Source organism: Pogona vitticeps, chromosome 2, assembly GCF_051106095.1.
Source record: "Pogona vitticeps strain Pit_001003342236 chromosome 2, PviZW2.1, whole genome shotgun sequence".
Lineage (NCBI taxonomy): Eukaryota > Metazoa > Chordata > Lepidosauria > Squamata > Agamidae > Pogona > Pogona vitticeps.
In genome coordinates, this window is record NC_135784.1 from 193199255 (window position 1) to 193220071 (window position 20817).

At 43.4% G+C, this 20817-nt stretch overlaps 1 protein-coding gene across 4 annotated transcripts in view; it reads left to right on the forward strand.

The window, feature by feature from the left end:
* The window catches only part of PIANP (PILR alpha associated neural protein), a 45708-nt gene that overhangs the window by 731 nt on the left and 24160 nt on the right, over window positions 1-20817 (forward strand). For 2 of the 4 annotated variants that reach the window (XR_012084179.2, XM_020804115.3), the window contains exon 2: window positions 20636-20705. Coding sequence is in view for 3 of the 4 variants with exons in the window: in XM_020804115.3 (XP_020659774.3) it covers window positions 20689-20705 (17 nt within the window). In the remaining variant the exon portion in view is untranslated. Of the gene's footprint in view, window positions 1-5; window positions 16654-20635; window positions 20706-20817 lie in introns of those variants that run through there. The other 2 variants (XM_078384732.1, XM_072991786.2) reach the window with 2 other exon arrangements.

The following is a 20817-nucleotide window of genomic DNA, read 5'->3' on the forward strand; positions in this document are numbered from 1 at the left end:
GCGCTATTGGGGGGGGCACAGGTTCCACGAGACTCTCCGAATAGGAGTGGGTGCCCCCCCGATCCCCTGGAAAGGAAGGGGTCTCCGCGCAGATCTCCCGACGAGTTGCGAGGTGGGGGGGGGCTCGGGCGCCGCTCGGGAGGTCTCGGCGGGCTCCGCTATAAAAAAGATGTTGTACGGGAGGCGGCGGGGGAAAGAGGTTGCCTCTTCCCTGGATTTAGAGGCTCGGTTCTGTCCAGAGGTCTCCGGGAAGTCTAAGCGGGAGAGGGGGGAGAATCATGGGATGTCTGCTCCATGGAGCTTGCTGGACTTGGGAAGGATGTTCTGTGTCCCTGCAGCCATGGATATGTGTGTGAGACAGTGAGAGAGAGAGAGAGAGAGAGAGCGAAGAAAAGGAAGAGAGAAAGAGGGCGAGTCAGGGGATATTTCCTTTGATCGAGGGAAAGGTGTCCCTTAAAGAACAATTTGCTGTTCCTTCTGCAAACCAGCAAACCTTCCCCAGCCCCACAATGAGCCCCAGGGGCTCTCCCTTCACACACCAAGACCTATTACTACTGACCTGTTGTTCTGCCCAGAAACTACTGTGGTCCAGGGGGAGGCAAACAGGCACAAGCGGAGGGGGGGGGGCTGCCTGCCTGCCTGAACCCGCTTGTGCAATCCTTGGTGTGTGTGTGTGTGGGGGGGGGGGAAATGAGCGTCCCATGAAGGGTGCAGACCAACCCAGCTCTCCGTGAATGCGCAACACATCAAGACATGTTACCGTTATCTTGAACTTGTGGGCACAGATGGGGATTCAGCCCCCTTGGGCGGCACCGTCGCTCTGGTTTAACAGCCCCTTTTCTGAACTCAAGACAACACATTCAGTTTCCGAGATTTGCAACGTACTCCCCCCTCGGCATTACTTGGAAAGTAGATCTCGCTCAGTTCAGTAGGATTTCTGTGCCAAATAGGCGAACAGTGGATTATATCCTCTCTCTTGCAAGCACCGGAAACCCAAAGCTCTCTCTCACTCATTCCTGCGCTTGTGAATTATTAGCTCGAACGGTGCGAGTGTTAAAAAGAGTCTGGGCTGTCTGCTCCACAGGTAGGTTGCAGTGGGGTCGGCTCTGCCAGCCCTCGAAAATCTGACTGCCTTCCCCAGCAAGCTCAGGATTAACACTTCCCAGCTCCTCACCCTCAGCAGCAGCGACACCATCGTAGGTGAGAGACCAGCCAGCTAGACTTAGCCTTGGTTCGCAACATCAGCTAGCAAATGCTGCTGAATTTCTGTAAACAGTACATTAGCCATGAAGTCACAACCCTGCTTTTTGGAAACAGCAAGACTCAAGACTTTGAGCAGGGATAGCCATGGTCTTCTCAGCCCCAGCTCCTTTCTGGCTGTCAGATCTGTAGAAGAATTGCCAGCCTGGATCAGACCAAGGGTCCCTCCAGCATTCCCTTCTTCTGGGGGGGGGGGCAATTGGGGACTGTGCAGCTTGCCCAAGGCCACACAGGCTGGCTCTTCGTCCGGCATTGTTTCTCAAAGTAGCCAGCAAAATGCTTGGCAGAGTATGATGTAATTAGCTATGCTTTGTTTGCCTAGTAGCAGCATCTGGCAGTCAGTGGTACACTACTTTTAATCCCGGAGGCTCCCTTTGGTTTATCTTGGCTAGACCCGTCTGCCATTAATTTTCCGATTCCCTTTATAAAAAAAAACCAAACAAATGAACAAACATATAGAGAAGCTGCCACTGCATGCTGTAGAAATGAATTCTGTAAATTAGTTTCGTATGTGTTTTGTGAAGAACTGCTCCTAAAACGATTGCCAATCAATTTTGCTGGGAAAGGAAAGGGAGGTCCCTTATTTACTCCCACACCTTTCACAATCTTGTACACCTCTGTCAGAATCTTCCCATCCTCCAGGGTGTCTTCCCTTTCCTTTTCTCCAGAACACTGGAGGATCTTCTGCAGCAAATTGTCAGTCCCACTTTGGGAGCTGGCCTTTAATCCTCCCACTCCTCCCGATAAAGGGTAGCAGCCTATTCATCGCAGCACTTGGGCAGTGTGGGATTTAGAACAATGGCACAGGATCCCACCCACCTTCCCTAGGCTGCAGGGCCGGTGGTGTTCTTTCTGCCTACGTTGCTATATTTATAGGGCTATGGAGCGTCCTGGCATGCAGGCAAAAAACCAGAAAAGACCACTGAAATTTAGAGATATTTTGGAACTTGAAGCAGAAAAACCCCAAATGGAAGAGGTCTTCCCTTCAACAGTTGATATAAGGCACAGCCAAAGAGGGCATTTTTGGCTGGGGACCTACAGAAATGAACAACAACAACAAAAAGGCACAGGGGTGTTCTTCTATGGCTTTAACCTATTCAACAGAGCTTACACAGAACTGCTCAGTGGTTTAAGTCTCTGGCTGTGGAGCCAGAGGTTGAGAATTGGATTCCCTACTGTGTCTCCCTCACAGGGGCTGGACTTGATGACCCCCCCTAGGGTCTCTTCCAGCTCTTCAGCTCTAAGATGATTACTACTATTATTAATCTCCTGGCTCCTTTTGCCCCCACATCACACCCCATGAGATAGAACTATCTTTTCTTCTGCCACTCGGGGTAGTGAGCATACCCCTCTTTCATTTCCAGCAGGGGCTTCTCTGAGAGTAGTTCTGCTTCATTGAAAATATACAGCAGTCCTGATCTGAATGTTCAAGATACTTTAATGCAAATTCCGACACACTCCTTGAGAAAATTGCCACAGTTAATGATATCCCTGGTTATTGTCTGGTGTTTTCTAAAAAAAAAAATGTATATGAAGTGTATGCCTTTCCTTTCACAACTGAATTTCCTTCCTCACGTTGAATCTTGTTTTTATCTACCAGATTCAAGATCTGTTTACTGTCAGAAATACACAGAAATTCTGGAAGCCTAGACAACATATGAGACTCATAGATAAATATTGTCAGGGAACAGTCAACTGTGGGATTAATAAGGGAAAGCGACACCTCACTGATTTATCCAAATTCTCTGAGGATGTCATGCAGTATGTAGAACAGGGTAAGCCAGTTGATTTAGTGCAATTGGGTTTTGACAAAGCCCTTCATCAGAGGCTTTTAAGAAAACAAAGTCATGCTGGAATAAGAGGGACAATCTTTTTGTGTGGATTGGTACAGTAATGAGTTTTTAAATATGGGAGTCCAAGCAAACTGTTCTCTGTGTTTTTTTTTTAAAAAAAACTTTCCTACAAGGGTTTCATTTGCATAAATCCTGCACCTTTTGATGCCCTAGTCAACCGTATCCACTGGGCAGATGGGGGGGGGGTATTTAAAAAAGCAGACAGTAAATGTAACCTTTTTTAAAAAAATCACCGTTTGGTTGTTCTGTCTCAAGTGCCTAACCATCTTGTGTTGCTTCTGTGTATTGTTGAGATGTGCTGTGTTGAGGGATAGAATGATGATGAGGTGGGAATGCCTAGCTGTCAAACTGAAAGAGCAAATAGGAGGTTGGAAGCAAGCACTTGTATGAGGAAAACGCTGTTAAACATATTCAATTGTGACCTCAAGAAAGGAGGGGAGGAATACTGAGGGGAAAACATTTACAGCAGGAAAGCTTTCAAGTCCAGAGGAGATAACTGTCTTCTGGAAGGTCATTACACAACTGGGTGACTTCGGCAATAAATTGGCAAATGAAAATTGGTGTGGGGAATTGCAAAGCAATACACATGTGCTGGACTGTGGTGGGTGGGGAATGAAGGAAAGACATCCTTGTTATAAATATTGGAATAAAGGCAGAGCGCGTATTTTAATGTCACTCTGTGAAACAAGGGCCCATTCACACTTCTTAGCACGGTGTCCAACACTGAGCCACTTTTACCAGCATCTCAGTCTGATGATTCTGAATAAAGAGGAAGGATATGGCGGAAGGGCAACGAACAGATCAGCAGAAGGGATCCCTTTTCATAATACTTAAGCTTAAAAATATATATTATAGGGCAAGAAAAGAGTGCCAAGGAGACATATGAGATAATGACGTTAACAGGAGAAAGTTGTTAATTTTGCCTTAACGGGGCTCCTGAAGAGGCAGAGAGGAATTTAAATAAATACTCAAGACTGCTGTTTGATCTCTGAATAGAACATTGTCACAGACATTGCTGTCGTGTTAGAATGTTAAATTGCGGGTGTGGTGGGTTCCCCCCCCCCCAGAAAAAAGGATTAATAGCACACCCTTGCACATGTCCTATTCAGAAGTACATCCCATTAAGTTCAATGGGGCTTGTACCAATAAAAATGGGGATAGGATTACAGTCTTGAACAGACATCCCTGGAGAAAAGCAAGGTCAGTAGCTGTTAGCTAAGATAGTAATAGAATACAGACTTGTGCTCAGGTGTTTCTAAAATCTCCCAGTGGTTAGAAGCTATGAGTAAGTGGCAGGAACGGAGTTACTGCTCCATAGTCTCAATGGTTTCTGTGTAACATTAAGCCTGTATATGTCAACTGTTCTTTTCCAAGTGAATGGGCTGTGTATTTAAGCATGTATATAATAATGTTTAGTGTTTGTATTGGAATGTTGGCTGTTTAAAGCGATGAGCCTAGATTACACTGTCTCTACAATAACTCTATAAAGCTAGGTTTGTAATGTTATCTCCATGCTGTAGATCAAAAAGCGGTTGAGGGAATCTGAGAGAGAGAGTGGATCGACTAAAGCCGTCTGATCCGGTCACAGCAGAGGAGAGATTCCAACCAGGAACTTTTCTGATTCTTAGCTCAGTCTCTAGGGCTATGATCCAAAACCACATATCTAGGAATTGTTATGTGCCATCAAGTTACCTCCAACATATGGCAACCCTATGAATGAGTAATTTCCAAAATAGCCTGTCCTGCCCTGCTCAGATCTTGTAAACCCAACCCTGTGCTTTCCTTTAGGGAGCCAGTCCATCTCGTATTGGGTCTTCCTCTTTTCCTGATGCCTTCCATTTTTCCCAACATTATTGTCTTTTCCAGAGAACCCTACCTTCTCATCATGTGCCCAAAGTAGAACAGTGTCAATTTCAACATTTTTGCTTCCAGAGATAATTCAAGCTTGATTTGATTTAGGACCCGCTTTTTCGTTTTTCTGGCAGTCCAGGGTATTTGCAAACTTTCCTCCAGCACAACATTTGAAATGAATAATTTTTACGCCCATCAGCTTTCTTCACTGTCCAGCTTTTACATCTACAAATGGTGAACAGAAACATAAGAGTGTGAATGATCTTGGTCTCTAGTGACACATCTTTACATTTCATGGTATTTACCATTCCTTCATTGCCACCCTTCCAAGCTTCATTCTTCTTCTGATTTCTTGCCTGCAGTCTCCATTTGGACTCATGATTGAACCAAGGTATCCAAAATCTGTAACTACTTCAATTTCTTCATTGTCGATGCTGAAGTTGTGTAGTTTTTCTGTAGTCATGATTTTTGTCATCGTAATGTTCAGCTACAGTCCTGCTTTGGCACGTTCTTTCACTTTCATTAAAAGTCGCTTTAAGTAATCGCTCTTTCTGCTAGTAAGATGATGTCACCTGCATATCTTCAATTATTGCTGTTGCTTCCATCAATTTTCACATCTAGGAAACATAGGAGTAAGCCCCACTGAACTCAAAGAGACTTGCTCCTTAGGTGCCTATAGGGCTACTCTTATAAATAAGTGCTGTATAGCTCTAGCTTTCAGCTGCAGCATCCCTACCACCCAAAAGGCACAATCTTATGTTTGCTCACCCAAAGATCCTGCATAGGTTTAATCCAGGGACCAAAGAGACACAGAACGTGCAGCTGGTACACAGTTAATACCACTGAATGGTCTTAGAAGCAGGGGTGTAAAGATTCGAACCAGACTACAAAGTTGCTCAAAACAGCAGCCTCAAGAGGACTTACTGTACATCACTTTTCACACACATGTACCATCAATTTCTGGGCTTTTGTGTACAATCTTTTCACACTATCCATGGGGGAGTTGTGCTAAGCCTGAAGAAGTGAAACTTTATCCACGAAAGCTTGTGATTTGTTTATTTTTTTAAAAAAAATGGTCCAATAAAAGGGTTTCACCTGCTCTTACATTTGTGAATACACAATATCTCACTGGCCTACCAAGCAAAGATATAAGGTGAATTAATTAAAAATCTAACTAAAATACATGTTTCTCACTCATATGTTGTTTATTGTTGAATTTCTAAAAAAAAAGTTATTGCAAACATCTCCCAAATTTCCTCCAGGTTTTATGAAGACTACTCTTAATCCCATAATGAACACTTGAAATTAATTGCCACAAAATATGGAGAAGCCACAAGTTCAGATGACTTTTTAAAAAATAAATAGACAAATTAATGATAAGCCCCAAGTCCTGAATGAACCAGACTAATATAATTGTGAAGCGTGTGGGGGGTGGAGACAGAGAAATGGGGTCACAAAGAACTGCATCTGAAGACAATCGTATGGCATTTGCTATCTGCATTCTTGGCATAATGTTCTAGCTGATTTATCTATAATAATAAAAACAGAGCCAAAACTATTAACACCATTGGACCTAGGTACCTGAAACCTATCATTCAAAAGCCATTCGTGGTTTTTTGCCTGAGGATTATGTCTAGTTTTTAAAATGCATTAATTAGTTTCAATTAATATTACGGTATCCTGTATGTTTGAGATTTGCAGTGCCATCTTTACTCACTAGGTGGCAGAGACGCACCCTCCTTTCTTCTTTGGGACATTCTCCCTCACTGGCATGGAGTGAGGAGCCTGCTATTACACCGCTCTGAAGAGATACACCATGGTTGACAGTGTGTGTCTAGATGCCAGAGCTTGAGCAGCTAGTAAGGTAAAGCTAAAGGTTCCCCTTGACATTTGTAGTCAGTTATGTTCGACTCTAGGGGGCGGTGCTCATCCCCGTTTCCAAGCCGTGGAGCCAGAGTTTGTTCGAAGACAGTTTCCGTTGTCACGTGGCCAGCGCAACTTAGATTTGGAACGCTGTTTACCTTCCCACCGTGGTGGTACCTATTTATCTACTCGCATTTGCATGCTTTCAAACTGCTAGGTTGGCGAGGAGCTGGGACAAAGCGACGGGAGCTCACTCCGTTGTGTGGATTTGATCTTACGACTGCTTGGTCTTCTGACCCTGCAGGACACAAAGGCTTCTGCGATTTAGCCCGCAGCGCCACCACGTCCCTTTTTGAGCAGTTAGAGCACACTGCAAAAGGAATAGGTACAATGTGCCCACTTCTTGACTGCTCAATGGATTGTCTTAGAATGGATTGAGGCTTGGAATGAACTGATTATTCTAAGCCTTCACCGTATCAGACTAAAGGCTGCTGTCATTCGCATGAGGCCAGGTGCTTTCACTAGCCAACCTTGCTGGATCTGAAAATTGCTCTCTAACAACATCTAGAAAGCAGGAGCAGAAGAACCAATGGGGGTGGCAGTGACAGCCCATACATACAGAAAGAAGAAGGGGAGGAGCTGCTCCTACCCCAAGCAAGACTTCTTGCTCCCCATTCTGCTTCTCAGTGCCTATCTGTGAGGGATTCTCTAAGCCAAGGCACTGTAGAAGAGGTGGCTAGAATGATGTTTATGGATGATTTGGGCAGTGGGGGTATATCCTCCACATAAGAACATAAGACAAGTTCTGCTGGATCAGGCCAAGGGCCCATCTAGTCCAGCTTCCTGTATCTCACAGTGACCCCACCAGATGGCTTGGGGAGCACACGAGACCACTAGAGACCTGTCTCCTGATCCCCCTCCCCTGCACCTGGAATTTTGAGGTACCTTCCTTCTAAGCCCAGAGATTATACATCCCCATCATGGCTTAAGGGTTTTTAAGACAGCATCTTAAAAAGCAAAGAGATCACCTTGCCGACAAAGGTCCGCATAGTCAAAGCTATGGTTTTTCCAGTAGCGATGTATGGAAGTGAGAGCTGGACCATAAAGAAGGCTGACCGCCAAAGAATTGATGCTTTTGAATTGTGGTGCTGGAGGAGGCTCTTGAGAGTCCCCTGGACTGCAAGGAGAACAAACCTATCCATTCTGAAGGAAATCAATCCTGAGTGCTCACTGGAAGGACAGATCCTGAAGCTGAGGCTCCAATACTTTGGCCATCTCATGAGAAGAGAAGACTCCCTGGAAAAGACCCTGATGTTGGGAAAGTGTGAAGGCAAGAGGAAAAGGGGACGACAGAGGCCAAGATGGTTGGACAGTGTCATCGAAGCTACGAACATGAATTTGACCCAACTCCGGGAGGCAGTGGAAGACACGAGGGCCTGGCGTGCTCTGGTCCATGGGGGGCACAAAGAGTCGGACACGACTTAACGACTGAACAACAACAAAAATCATGGCTTGTAACCTGCAGTGGACATTTCCTCCAGAAATCTGTCCAATCCCCTTTCAAAGGCCTCAAGGGCAGATACCATCACCACATCCTGTGGCAAGGAGTTCTACAGACTAACAACATGTTTGGTAAAGAAATATTTTGTTTTGTGTGTTCTCACTCTCCCAAGAATGGATGTCCCCTGGTTCTGGTATTGCGTGAGAGGGAAAAAGAGCTTCCCTCGATCACGTTATCCAGCCCCTGCATAATTTTATACGTCTCAATGATGTGTCCCCACCCCGCCTCAGGTGCCTTTTCTCTAGATTAAAGAGCCCCAAACGCTGTAGCCTTCCTCCACGGTGTCTTGATTGGAAGGACCACCAGACAGCCAAGCGTTATTTGAAGAGCCAGCTAGCTTCTAGCAGGGGACAGGAAATCCTGAGGAGAGCACAGGAGCAGGAGCATCTCATGGTCGCAGCACCGTTGCACTGCTCTCCGCACTCCACCACTTGAAATAACCATCTCAGTTACCATGGTAGGGTCAGCTCTGGTGGAAGACCGCAGTTGCCCACCCCTACTTTAAAAGGTTGTTTTCTAGTGGAATTTGGCCTTCCATTCCAAAGTTAGCAGGGCCAAAGGGGGGTTCCAGATTATCTGTGCCTTGTAGTCCTTGCCAGTCATTACTAGCTTGGGTTCCTTCCCTCTGACAGGGACTGCCCAGCCCTACCCCTCACCCCCTCATTATTGCCTTCTCGACATAGAGAGCAACATGTCTGTAGAGGAGAGGTTGCTCTTTGCGTGGAGGCTGTTCACAGGAACAAGCACCCCAGTTTTCCAGAGGGTCTTGCCCATAGGTAATGCCTGAATAGGATGTCTGCAGTTGTCACACTTGGGTGACTCCCTTTTAATGAGGCATCTCTAAAGTGGTGAGGGTATCAAGTGATTGTTCTCCTGTGATTCTACCATATCTTCCAGTAGCTTGGTGTGCATATGTATACTGCACAGATCTAGCACTTCGAATTTACTTAAAGTGCAATGGCTCCATCCTGTAGAGTCCTGGGATGTATCATTTCGAGAGGTCTTCTCTGCCATAGTTCAAGAGTGAGTGCTGGAGCTCTCCATCTGGGGAATTCGAAGTAGCTCACAAATCCTAGCTCCCATATGTTAGAGCCATGAAAATTCATATGGAATCCAACTGCAAGAACTGTGTAGTGTGGATAAACCTTTAATTCTTTTTTCTCAGGAAGAATAGCACAGTAAGAACTATAGTAATAGCTACAGATTTGGGTCACCTTATGTTCCATCGTGCTTCAGAAGCATGGTTTTGATGCTTATTTTGGGTGCCTGACCCTGTTGCTCGACCTCTCCTCTTTGGCACATGACATTTTTTTTTATTATCATTAACAAACATTAAAATATCTAAGCAAGAGTACTTAAGTGAAGCCGCACTCAAGGAGAAATGTAAAAATAGATTTGTAATAAATACGTGCCTTGGCATCATTTTAATGACATGACTTTTTCTTTTAAGAAAACCATTATTTAAGTTGCATTAAAAGACTAGATTTTAAACAAACTATATTAAAAATGTTAGCTCAGTAGAAGTTTAAATGGAAGAGCATGTTAATGCAGACTTAGAAACTGATTTTATAAAATTAAGCTCACTGCTAAAATGGCATTGCCGTTTATTGTTCTGGTGGTCATGATGCATCCCTGATGTGACACAGTAGGGATGTAGTCACACTCAGAAGAAGTGCTATAATCTTCCAAGTGCAGGACCAAATGTCCTTTGTATGTAACCTACAGCAGCAGAACAATGGCTATGTAGCACTAAAAGTAGAGTTGTCATTTCTCAGGACAACGGTTGCCATCTCAGAAAATTCCCATCCTTTCCTGGGTCTCCAGGCATGACTGAAAATCAGGGAAAAGATCAAAGGAAATCAGAGTTCAATTCTTGTGCGTGAAGGTATCTTTAAGGCGTGGTCACCATCTTCACCCATTCTTAGCTGATATCAAGGTTCACTGAGTCAGCATGAAGGTGTTTGCATGTGTGTTGTGCTTCCTTCACTCCCAGCTCTTGCCTGCTGCACTTCTGTGACATCATTGCCAGCCTCTGTGACATCATAAGAACCCACCCACCCTTGGCTTTGAACCTGAAATCCAAAGGAATGGGATGCGCCTGATTTTGGCAACCTACCTAGGAGCTGCTTGTCTGAGAGCACCTCAAAACACATCTATCCTGCATGTTCCCTGCTGTAGGGAACTAAAATACATGATCTGCTGCACCAGTGAAAGGTGGAATATTCTAAGTCAGAAGGGCTGCATACTAAGACTGGGAATTCTGGGTGCAGTAGAGTCTTGTGTCAGCTGAATACTTCTGGACGGCACCTTCTCATAAGTTTGGGAATGGCTGGCTTTTGTTAGATATGGAGCTTCCTAGACACTTAAAGAATTTCTTGTCGAAAATGAAAAAGTTGAATTTTTAAAAATACCAAAGATATAGTATCAAGACCAAAGTATGTCAAGAATTAAGAAGTGTACTTCTATTCTTCAACTGGGTGATTGATTTAGGTGGGAATTGATGTGGTCACGGAACCATGATTTGTCTTTAGGAAAGCCTTTCAGGGTGTTTCACATGAGATAATCAGGCTAGATAAATCTAGGCTAGGTCATCAGTTAGATGACAACTGATAATGCCCAGAGAACAGCTGACTCATTGACAGACTGCAGGCAAGAGGCAAGAAGTAAAGTTTCTTATGAGAGATCATTCTCAGTCCTTTTCAGTTTTTTAAACTGACAGTGAAGGTCATCTGTTTGTTATTTAAAAGATGATTCCCGTTGAATGAGAGGCAGGGTGTTCAGCAATTATAGGCCTGTGGTGCCGTATGCAGACTTTAAGTTTCTAATTTTATTTATTTATTTTTTTTACCCCTTAAGCAAAATTCTGTGCTTTCTGGATGTGAAGACAGGCTTGCAAGTCAGTGAGAAATGGATTGTGAAAACTTAGAAACCATAAAGGCGATTGAATACTGTTTGGCTTCCATTTTTGATTTGCTACTCATCATGCCAAATTGTGCAAACTAAAGACATTATAAAGAGATGGGCAAAACATACAGAAACAAAACGGTCTGGGTGCACTTTGAAGACAAACATTTTTTGGTGCAAGTCTTTGGTCAGCGGGAGGGGCAGAGGAATCCTACAGCTCTGTGTAAAGAAAAGGACTGAGTTCTGCCTTTTAAACATGTATTTAAAACAGCGAGAGGTTCAGAGGAGAGCAACCAAGACCATCAAAGTGGTTGCTGGCAAGACTTCTGCCAGAAGGATAAAGGCACTGGGCATGCTCAGGCCAAGCAAGAGGAAGTAGTCGGGGCAAGGTATAGACATTTTTTTTTCAATAGAGGGACTAATAGGAAAAATGAGAGTATCTCAAGCATAAAAACTAGTAAACAAACAACATCAGACAAGTGCATGCATTTCAGATATCTTGGATCAATAAGACTGGAACTGCTGGATCGCTCAGTGGTTTAAGTCTCTGGCTGCAGAGTCCAAGGTTGGGAGTTCGATCCCCCACTGTGCCTCCTTAACAGGGACTGGACCTGATGATCCGTAGGGTTCCTTCCAACTCTGCAAAGGAATTAATAAGAGAAGGAACATTAAAACAGGAAACAAGAGGCATGGCATGGAGTTAATTAGTGATGGCTGGCTTAGAACCTGCCAAAAAAGCAGAAAAGGCTGAGCGGAAAGAATAAGCAGTAGGTCTGGTCTAATTGCATCTTACAGGGGACTGTAAAAAAAAAAAAGAAGAACTGAAGTAGCCAAGAGGATGACAGCATCTGGAAAATAAGCTTAAATAGTTGTTACAAGGATTATCACCTGCTAATACACTTGACAGGGTTTGCATACTTAAAGATGCTGTGTAAATGTGATGTGGTATTTTTTTGCTTGTTTGTTTCTGTTCCAGCCCACCTCTTTTGCCTTTTTGTAGATAAAAGGAAGGCACTGAACTCTGAAAACATAAGGCCATCCCTTTGCTCAACTGTAGGGCCATCTTCCCTCACCCTTCTCCATCCCATCCCTCAGTTTCATCCCAGCATCATCCTGCCAGTGGGCAGCAGAGAAAGGCTCCTTGTTTCGCCTTCCTGCAAGCTCAAGGAAGCCCCATGCCCACCCCCATCTCTCTTTTTAAATTTGGTGTTCCTGCTGTATGTGGGAGTAGGAAAACTGTATTCATAGATGCAGGAAGGGTTTCTTTCTCATTCAACCTTGTTTAAACATTTAGCAAGAAACAACCTATAAATATCCCCCATAAAGACTTAAGTGTGAGGTATGCGCTTCTTCTTCATGGTGGCGGAGGTTGCTTTCTGCCCACCCTGCCACGTGAGTCTGGTTTGAAGGAGAGAAAGGGAAAAAAAGATTCTCCCAGCCCTAAAACGAGGGTGGGCGCTTCTTGGCTGCAGCGAGAACTGGAAGAAACAGAGGGATTTCTCACCTCTTAAATTAAAGGTTGTGAATGGCAGGAAAATACAACATACAGGTCAACGTAGAGTCAGGCATCATTCACACAAAAAGTAAGTGAGGTGTGCAAACTCTGTCTTAGTGGTGCCTGTAGGGGAGGTATGTGATGGAAGAAAAGAAGAAAGAAAAGCAAGAAAATAAATCTTCCTTGTTTAAAAAAAACAATGTTGAATCAAAATATTCCACTCTAAATTTATTTATTTATTTATTTGGGCACAGTAGCTTTCTGTGTGCAGTGGCATGCTTCCTATGCGTAGATATAAAGAGAAACTTTCAGCAAGGTGATATCCCATGTGCTGTAATGCACTTTGGAAAAAGATCTGCCCAATTACATCTGCAGTTTTTCATCGATTCAGCTAGTTAGTTACTGTGCCATCAAACTCACAGGGCAAAGGAAGCCTAGAATCAATAGCAGCTCAGAAGAACAGAAGTTCTTTGGGGTGGTGATGAGGCGGAAGGAGGAGGAAGGCCTGTACAATCAGCATGGAGGCCCAGACATGGCACATGCCATCTGGTACACTTAATCGGTAAGAAGCTTGCAAAGAAACTGAGGGCCAGGGCTTCAGCTCCTACTGCACCCAAGTATCTGTACAGTTGTACCCTCTGATGATGAAACACGTGATCAGTCACAGCTGAGAATGTAAACGACATTGTATTTAGAAGAGAATGTGAGGTGATTCAAATCTTTTGTCCGTGGTGAATCATGCAGACTAACATTTAATGCTACGCTGAATGGTAACAGCTAAAACAAGCTGTTGAGAAGCTGCTGTCACAGCCTTCTACAAGGTGGTGCCCTCCAGATGTGTGGGACCACACCTGTGAACAACCTGTAACCAACCGGGTCATTAGCCCAGTTGGGTAGGGATGATGGGAACTGCAGTTCAACCACATGGAAGGCACAAGCTTTTTGAAGGCTGTGAGAGCAGAGAAATCAAAACTCAGGGTTGAAGACTTTTTGTTGGGGAGAGTGTCAGAAGAAATGTTCGGTTTGACTCAGAACTCGAAGCAACTAATTACAAGTAGCTTAGTTACCTATAACTAGTTACTTTTTGGGTAATAAGCAATATAACAAGTAGTTACAATGGTACTCTTTAGATGTAACAAGTAGCACTTAAGTTACTGCTGTGTAAAGTTATGTGCGGTCAAGTTGGAACTGACCTGTAGTGACCCTAATAGGGCTTTCAAGGTAAATGAAATATTTAAGGAGTGGTTTTAACAGTTCTACTCCTCCAGTGAGCTTCCATGGTTGAACAAGGATTCAGATTCAAGCCTCCTGAGTTCTAATTCAGCACTCTGTCCACTACACCACATTGGATATCATGCACTGTGTAAAGAGTAATTCCTTCCAAACTTTACTTTTAAAATGTATTTTTAGAAACCATCTGACATATAATGAGTAGTTAGTTACAAAGGTACAGCAAAACAAATCTAACAAGTAGTTACGACATTATGTTTTAAATTTAATGGGCAACATCTAGTTACTTTCAAATATAACTTTTTAAGGCAATCCTAGAAGAGGCTTATAGGAGCTTTTCAGGTCTTATGCCATCCTCATAACAATCCTAAAATAGTAAGGGAATTATTATTTGAATTTGTCTTTTGCATTTTGTATGGCCATAATTCCATTGGTGCTTACGTATGGTTTGGGGTAATGCTGTGGTGAATGGAGGCTGATTGACAGTGGGTTGGGGCGCATCTCAGTTGCTCAACTGTGTGCATCACCAGGCACACAATCTACAATGATCACTTAATCACAATGAGCTATGACAAGTTACACGAACCTTATGTGAATACTGATAGGAAACTAGCTAATGTTTTCAAGATGCAATATTGGAATTGGTTGTTAGAGAGAAACACAGAGTATTTTCCTGAGCTCTTAATTACCAGGAAACAATGCATTAATAACACGCTACACAGCAAATTACTGAAAATAAACATTCTAAACTCTGGTTGAACTGGAAGGGCTAAATCCAACTATTAATCTTAACTGGAGTAGAACCATTTGCTCATAAGAGATGAGTTACCACTGATTTAGTAGATTTTCTTCAGTTGAGAACTGGATTTAGTCCAAAATGCCTAAAACTTCAGTTATAAAGCTGGCAGAATTAATTAAGGAATTGTGAGGTTTGTGCTTAAATAAGTGATGTTCCAGCTGCCCTAGACAGAATCAAACACAAGAAAATGACTATAAATGTAACATTTTAATAATTAAAGGAATGTGATTTTCCTTCTATAAGCTACCATCCATTTAACTATGTTTGTGAATAATCTTAGATGCTGTTAAACCATCAAAGACTTGCATGCAGTAGTTTGGGGGAAACTATATAATCCAGCCTCTTTTCTCTCTTCCTCCAAAGGCCACCTTGGTAGGAGTGGGGAACTGTTCGATTTTTCTCTCTGCCAGTCATCAGATTCATCTTTAATGTAGTTAAAGTGTAAGTGTATCTAAACACATCTGTCCCTTTTTTAGTCTGACCATTTCTATTGTTTCCTGCCTTCTTTCTGTTCCTATTTGCTTCTCAAACAAGGGAGAGTTTTGTGCCCAATGTGGCCAGATCTTTGGATGCAGACGGGCAATGTGCGTGCATATAAGGGCACCAGTTATGGATGACAGGGTGAGATCTGAGCCAGTGCTATTGGTTCTCATTGCCTTGTGGCCAGCTGCAAGGACCCTCATTTTGTACTTGGGCTGCAGAAAGTACCACATATGTACGTACATTGATAGGGTCTGTACTCAAAGAAAGGCATTTCTTGCGATCCAAGTGTTGTGTGGAATGCGACAGGAGTACCCAAGAGGGTTACCGGATAGTGCCTCTAATATTAGCGGTGATGAGCAGTACATCCTTTTGCCTCTGGCTCTATGCTTGTGCTATTAAAGTTTTATTTTAATGGTGGGTTTTTTTTTTGGTCGTTGTTGCTTTTACTTCTATGGAGACAGGGAGCTTGCTTTCCCATTTATACCACTCAAACTGGGGAGTTCTCATGCATCCATTAAAACAAACTAGGAAAAGCAGCAAAGCTACCTTTTCCCCCTAACAGCAATGTGCTGGTCTTCCATTTCATGCACAATTTCCCCCCTCCCTGGCTTTTTATGTACGGCTCATTCCCGTTCTCTGTTTCTATGCAGCAACCGGCACATGCAGTTCTATTCATGTACACGCAGCTGTGTGTGTGCAAGTAGGGAGAATACTGGGATGGAAAGGGGATGCCAGGGCCAGAATCCCCTTGACTGTGTGCAGCTTTGAGCATGAGAGGTGAATCATTAGTGCCCCACCTGGGGCTGCACTCCCCACTCCCCAAGATGGAGCACACATCTCTCATTATTTTTTTTAAAGCAGTAATTGGACTATTTCCTGCAGCTGGCTTGCTCTCTCTCTCTCTCTCTCTCACACACACACACACACACTCACACACTCTCTCACACACACACACACACACACACACACACACACACACACACACACACACACACACACACAGAACAGCTCTTTTTCCCTTCAATACATTGTGTAAGTAGGCACAGGCTATCGCTTGACTGTATGCTAGCACAGTCTAAAACTAAAATAACATCATTTTCTTATAGACATTTTAAAAATGGATTTCAGAATTTGCCTTGTCCAAAATGTAATGGAAGTTTGAAGCTGATTTTGGCTGCAAAGCTGTGGCTGAAAATCAGAAGTGGGCTGCAATAAGGATGAAGTCTGGCGTCAAGTTGCACGAGTGAAGGGCAGAAGGACTGAGTACCATTTATCTAGGAAAGAAAGAAGAAGGATCAACCAGAAAAAAAATTAAATATTGAAGAAAAGAAAAGAAATGTTCACTAATGGAAGGGTAATTTGTAATGGCAATTAGAGTTATTATTACCGTGTAATATTAATAGGGAAATGTTATCATGCAATGATAGTTTTTAAGCTAAACACTGAGAAAGACAACCTGAGTTAATGCAATGGAAAATAATTACAAATAATTGACTGGGGGGGGTCTGGGGTGGTGGTAGTGTAGAACCTACATGTTTGGAGGGAAACACCCTGAAATAATTGTTGACAGACATCTGTTAGGGACAGCTGAGCTCTAAAAGGAATGTTATTTTATGAGCTGTCAAGTTACATCCAGCTTATAATATCCCTAATAGGGCTTTCAAGGTATGTGCGATATTTAAAGAATTATTTTACCAGTTCCACTCTCCCCCCCCCCTTCCCCATGAATGTCTATGAACTAGTGAGGATCTCTGAACCCAGCTTTCCTGCATCCCAATCTGCCACTCTTCCCATTATATCACACTGACTCTCTAAAAAGAGGAGCTGTCATTTATATAACTCATTTGAGGAGTTCAAAGCACAGTGGTCGATCGTGTGCTCCTCTGGACAGGGACTTGTCCTGTTGTGTAACATTCAATGATGGCAGACATGTGGCATGATTTCCCGGCACTGCACATCTCCCTGCTTCACTGCTTCCTTTCACTGGCTGCTGATCCATCGGGTCCGCATGTTGAGGAGAAGGGGTGCGTGGGTGTGGGAGAGTCTTCCAAGGCATTACCAAACTTTATACCAGAGGGAGGAGAAGCAGATTGTAGGGTTACTCGTGTTGGCTGCAGCTACTCACCGTTCCATAAAGGGTTGGGGAAGAAGCAGATTAAACCTGAAATTGGGAACAGAGACTGGAAAAAGAGAGGAAAGAGCAGAAAGGAAGAAACAAGAAACAGCTCAGCAAATAACATCCCTTTCTAGAAGGAGAATGCAGTGTAAATCTAGGTACAATTGGATACAGAAGAGGTACAGTGGTGCCTCGCTAGACGATAATAATCCGTTCCACTGAAATCGCTGTTTAGCGAAATCATCATCTAGCGAAAAGCATTTCCCCATTGGAATGCATTGAAACTTGTTTAATGAGTTCCAATGGGGAAGAATTGTCATTGTCTAGGGAAGATTGGCCATAGGAAAGCCGCTTTGCAAACCGCCAATCAGCTCTTTAAATCGCTGTCTTGCGAAGGTTAGGTCCTGAAAACAGTTGTTTTGCGAGCGCGGAGGAAGCTGTCAAAACCGTCATCTAGCAAAAATCGGTGTGCGAAGCAGGGACCAAACATTGTCCAGCGAAATTCCCCCATAGGAATAACTGTTTTACGAATCGCTATAGCGATAGCAAAAAGTCAATGCCTAGCAAAAAAAACCTGTCATGCGGGGTAACTGTCTAGCGAAGCACCACTGTATATCCCTGTCCAATCTGAGGAAGGGAATCTACTCTCTCCCTCTTCATGCTTTTCCCCTTCTTCTCTCCCCATCTCTTTCCTCCTGTCTCCTGTCTTTTAGGTTGTGAGCCTGAGGACAGAGGCTGTCTATCGATCTTTGTAAATCACTCTAGGAATCTTTATTTATTTATTTATTTGAAGGCTGCAGTAAATGTTCTTCAGACAAACAAGTGTAGCTTTGGTCAGGCCTTAGTAATCCGTCTGTGGGAGGCAAAGGCGGGGACTTTTCCTGATGTTCTGTAGACCAGAGAGTTGCAGCTGAGACAGAATTATGAACAGAGAGCCTTCCATTAGCACCCTTAGCTACTCTCACAGGACTTGCCTCTCAGACTAGATTAATTCCTACATTGCAGTTGAAAGCATGCCTCAGGAAAACTTGAAACTGAGGATCATTCAAAGCGTTAGAAAAGTAATATGGCTGCTTAAATTCACCCATATCTCCTTCAAAATTCTGGGCAAGATTCTACTCATCTTGGCCCACCACAGAGGAGTTGTTTCCCCCTCCTCTTCCAGCCAGATCCTCATCTGTACTATGAAACAGTCAGTCTTCACATTTTGTGATTGATGTCCCTGGTGTCATTAGTATGCCAGTTACATAGCTATGCAAGAGGATTTCAGCCCTGCCTAAAGAATCTAATCAAAGGAATACAGTATTGGGGCCAAGTTAGTCATTATGTTACCCAACAGTCACAACAACCCTGTTGTGATTTTACTTCTGGGTAAATGAAATTTTAGAAGTCAGAGTGGCAAATTGCAGCTAACTAAAACAGGATGTTGCTTGCATCCCTGGTCACATGCTGTTTGCACAATCAGGCATGCAAACAGCATCTTGTTAATCAGCTGCAATTTGCTGCCATGTCCTATGTGATTTCAGCAGAGTACAAATAGGATCCCCCATCCCAGTATATATATCTATATATAATAGGAAAGGTAGCTTCTGTCTCTTCCATCATCCTGCCAGAAGGGTCTGTGCAGGGTTTCAAATGTGCATTTGCAAGGAACTGCATTTAAATACAGTATAAGTGTCTAATCACAACTGAATCATGTGCTGTGTGAGCATGTTCAAGAGATTAAAGTAATAAGACTGCAATAAAAGAGCTATTTAACTAGTTGTAAAAATGCACACCAGATTTACCAGAATATAAAGTGAGGAGTGAATTTATTTTCCAAGAGAGAAATTTAGTCTCTGCATTTTGTCGTATTGTGAAAATGGCCATCTGTTCTAGTTCCTCTTTATCTGTCCATTTTTGTCTCCCTCTACCTATGTCCCCCTCCCAACCTGGTCTCCTCCTTATCACTGGCTAAGTGTAGGCATACATCCAAAAAGGGACAGGAAGGAAAGGGGGAGGATTTTCTCAGAGTAGAACATTAACTGGCAATTCTTATCCCAGAAACAGAGGTCTGTCTGACAGCTACGGGGAACAAGTCAGCAAAATGTTAGCACATTGATTTTCCCTTCCACGTTCATTCATTTGCTGAAGACAAGAATTGTGTCAGCCACATGCCATTGTCTAGCACCTACAGGGAGAAAAGGCCTATGATATCTGAGGGCTCCTTTTGGAAGGCACTTTTGAGACAGAGATGATCGCCAGTCCTTGAGAGGGCTGCAAGATTTGCACCACCCAGAAGAACCTGATGGCATCTCCTTAAATTTGGAATCAGTGATTTTAAGACTGCAAGACTGGAAGGGATCCCCTGAGTCATTGAGTCCAGCCCCCTGTCCAGGAGGAACACTGGGGAATCGAACTGCCACCCTCTGAAGATGGGAGTTGATTGAAGTGGAAAGCTAGGCCCATAATACACAGCCATTCTGGACAAAATAAAAACCCAGGCAGAACAATATCAATATTCCAATTTGGTACTTTTTAAAAAAAGGATTACACAGCTCTGTGAGTGAGTACAGAAGGGGCAGAGATGAAAAGGGCAAAAGGGTAATGGTGGAATGCCATTTTAGCCTGGTAGAAAGTAAATACTAAATATTTTATGGACCCATTTTTCCTTTCTAAATTCTTCAGCAGGCTTGGATTTTTCTCGCTGATTCATTATTCCTTCTCACTATCTCCTGTGTTTATCATTCTAATTTTATTCCTGTTCTTTTCCTTGTCTCCATGCACAATTAAAGTGGTTCTTTATATTAAATGGATTACATGCTCTATGCTATAAATAAATGCAGGAATTAAGATTCTGTTCACTTGTTTAAGCGATAAGAAATCGGAGGCACCAAATTTTCCTTCTGACTCCCAGGAGGAGTGGCCCACGTGCTCGTGAGGCCCTTCTTTTGTATACATCTTCCTTTTTATTCCTTTCTCTGTGAGTGTGAAGAACAAATGCAACTCGTGGTGTAAATAAGCCTCCGGGGTGGCTTTTCAGTCTCTGTGTGAGTCCGAACTCTACTTGTGTTCATAACACAGGGTGGTGTGTTCAAGAAAACTGGAAGAACCCACTGTAATGCAGCAGAAGTCAGTGGTTACTAGGCAGCCAAATCTCAGCTGGGCTGCTGAAGGATTTTGGAATTGCTTTTTAAGTAACATGCAATTTACACCTTTCTAATTTTTATTCCCTTTCTAGTGAAGATTATGAGACGGATTTACTGCTGAGCAGAGGAACTGTTGCTTGTGGAGATGGAGACCGGTACCTGGTAGGTTTGGCTCATAAGACTGCTTGAGAAAAGTATGAATGAAATGGAATAAAGCCAGCCAGGCCAGAGTGCCTCAGAAGCTGGCGCAGAGTATGTTGCTGCTTCAGCAAAC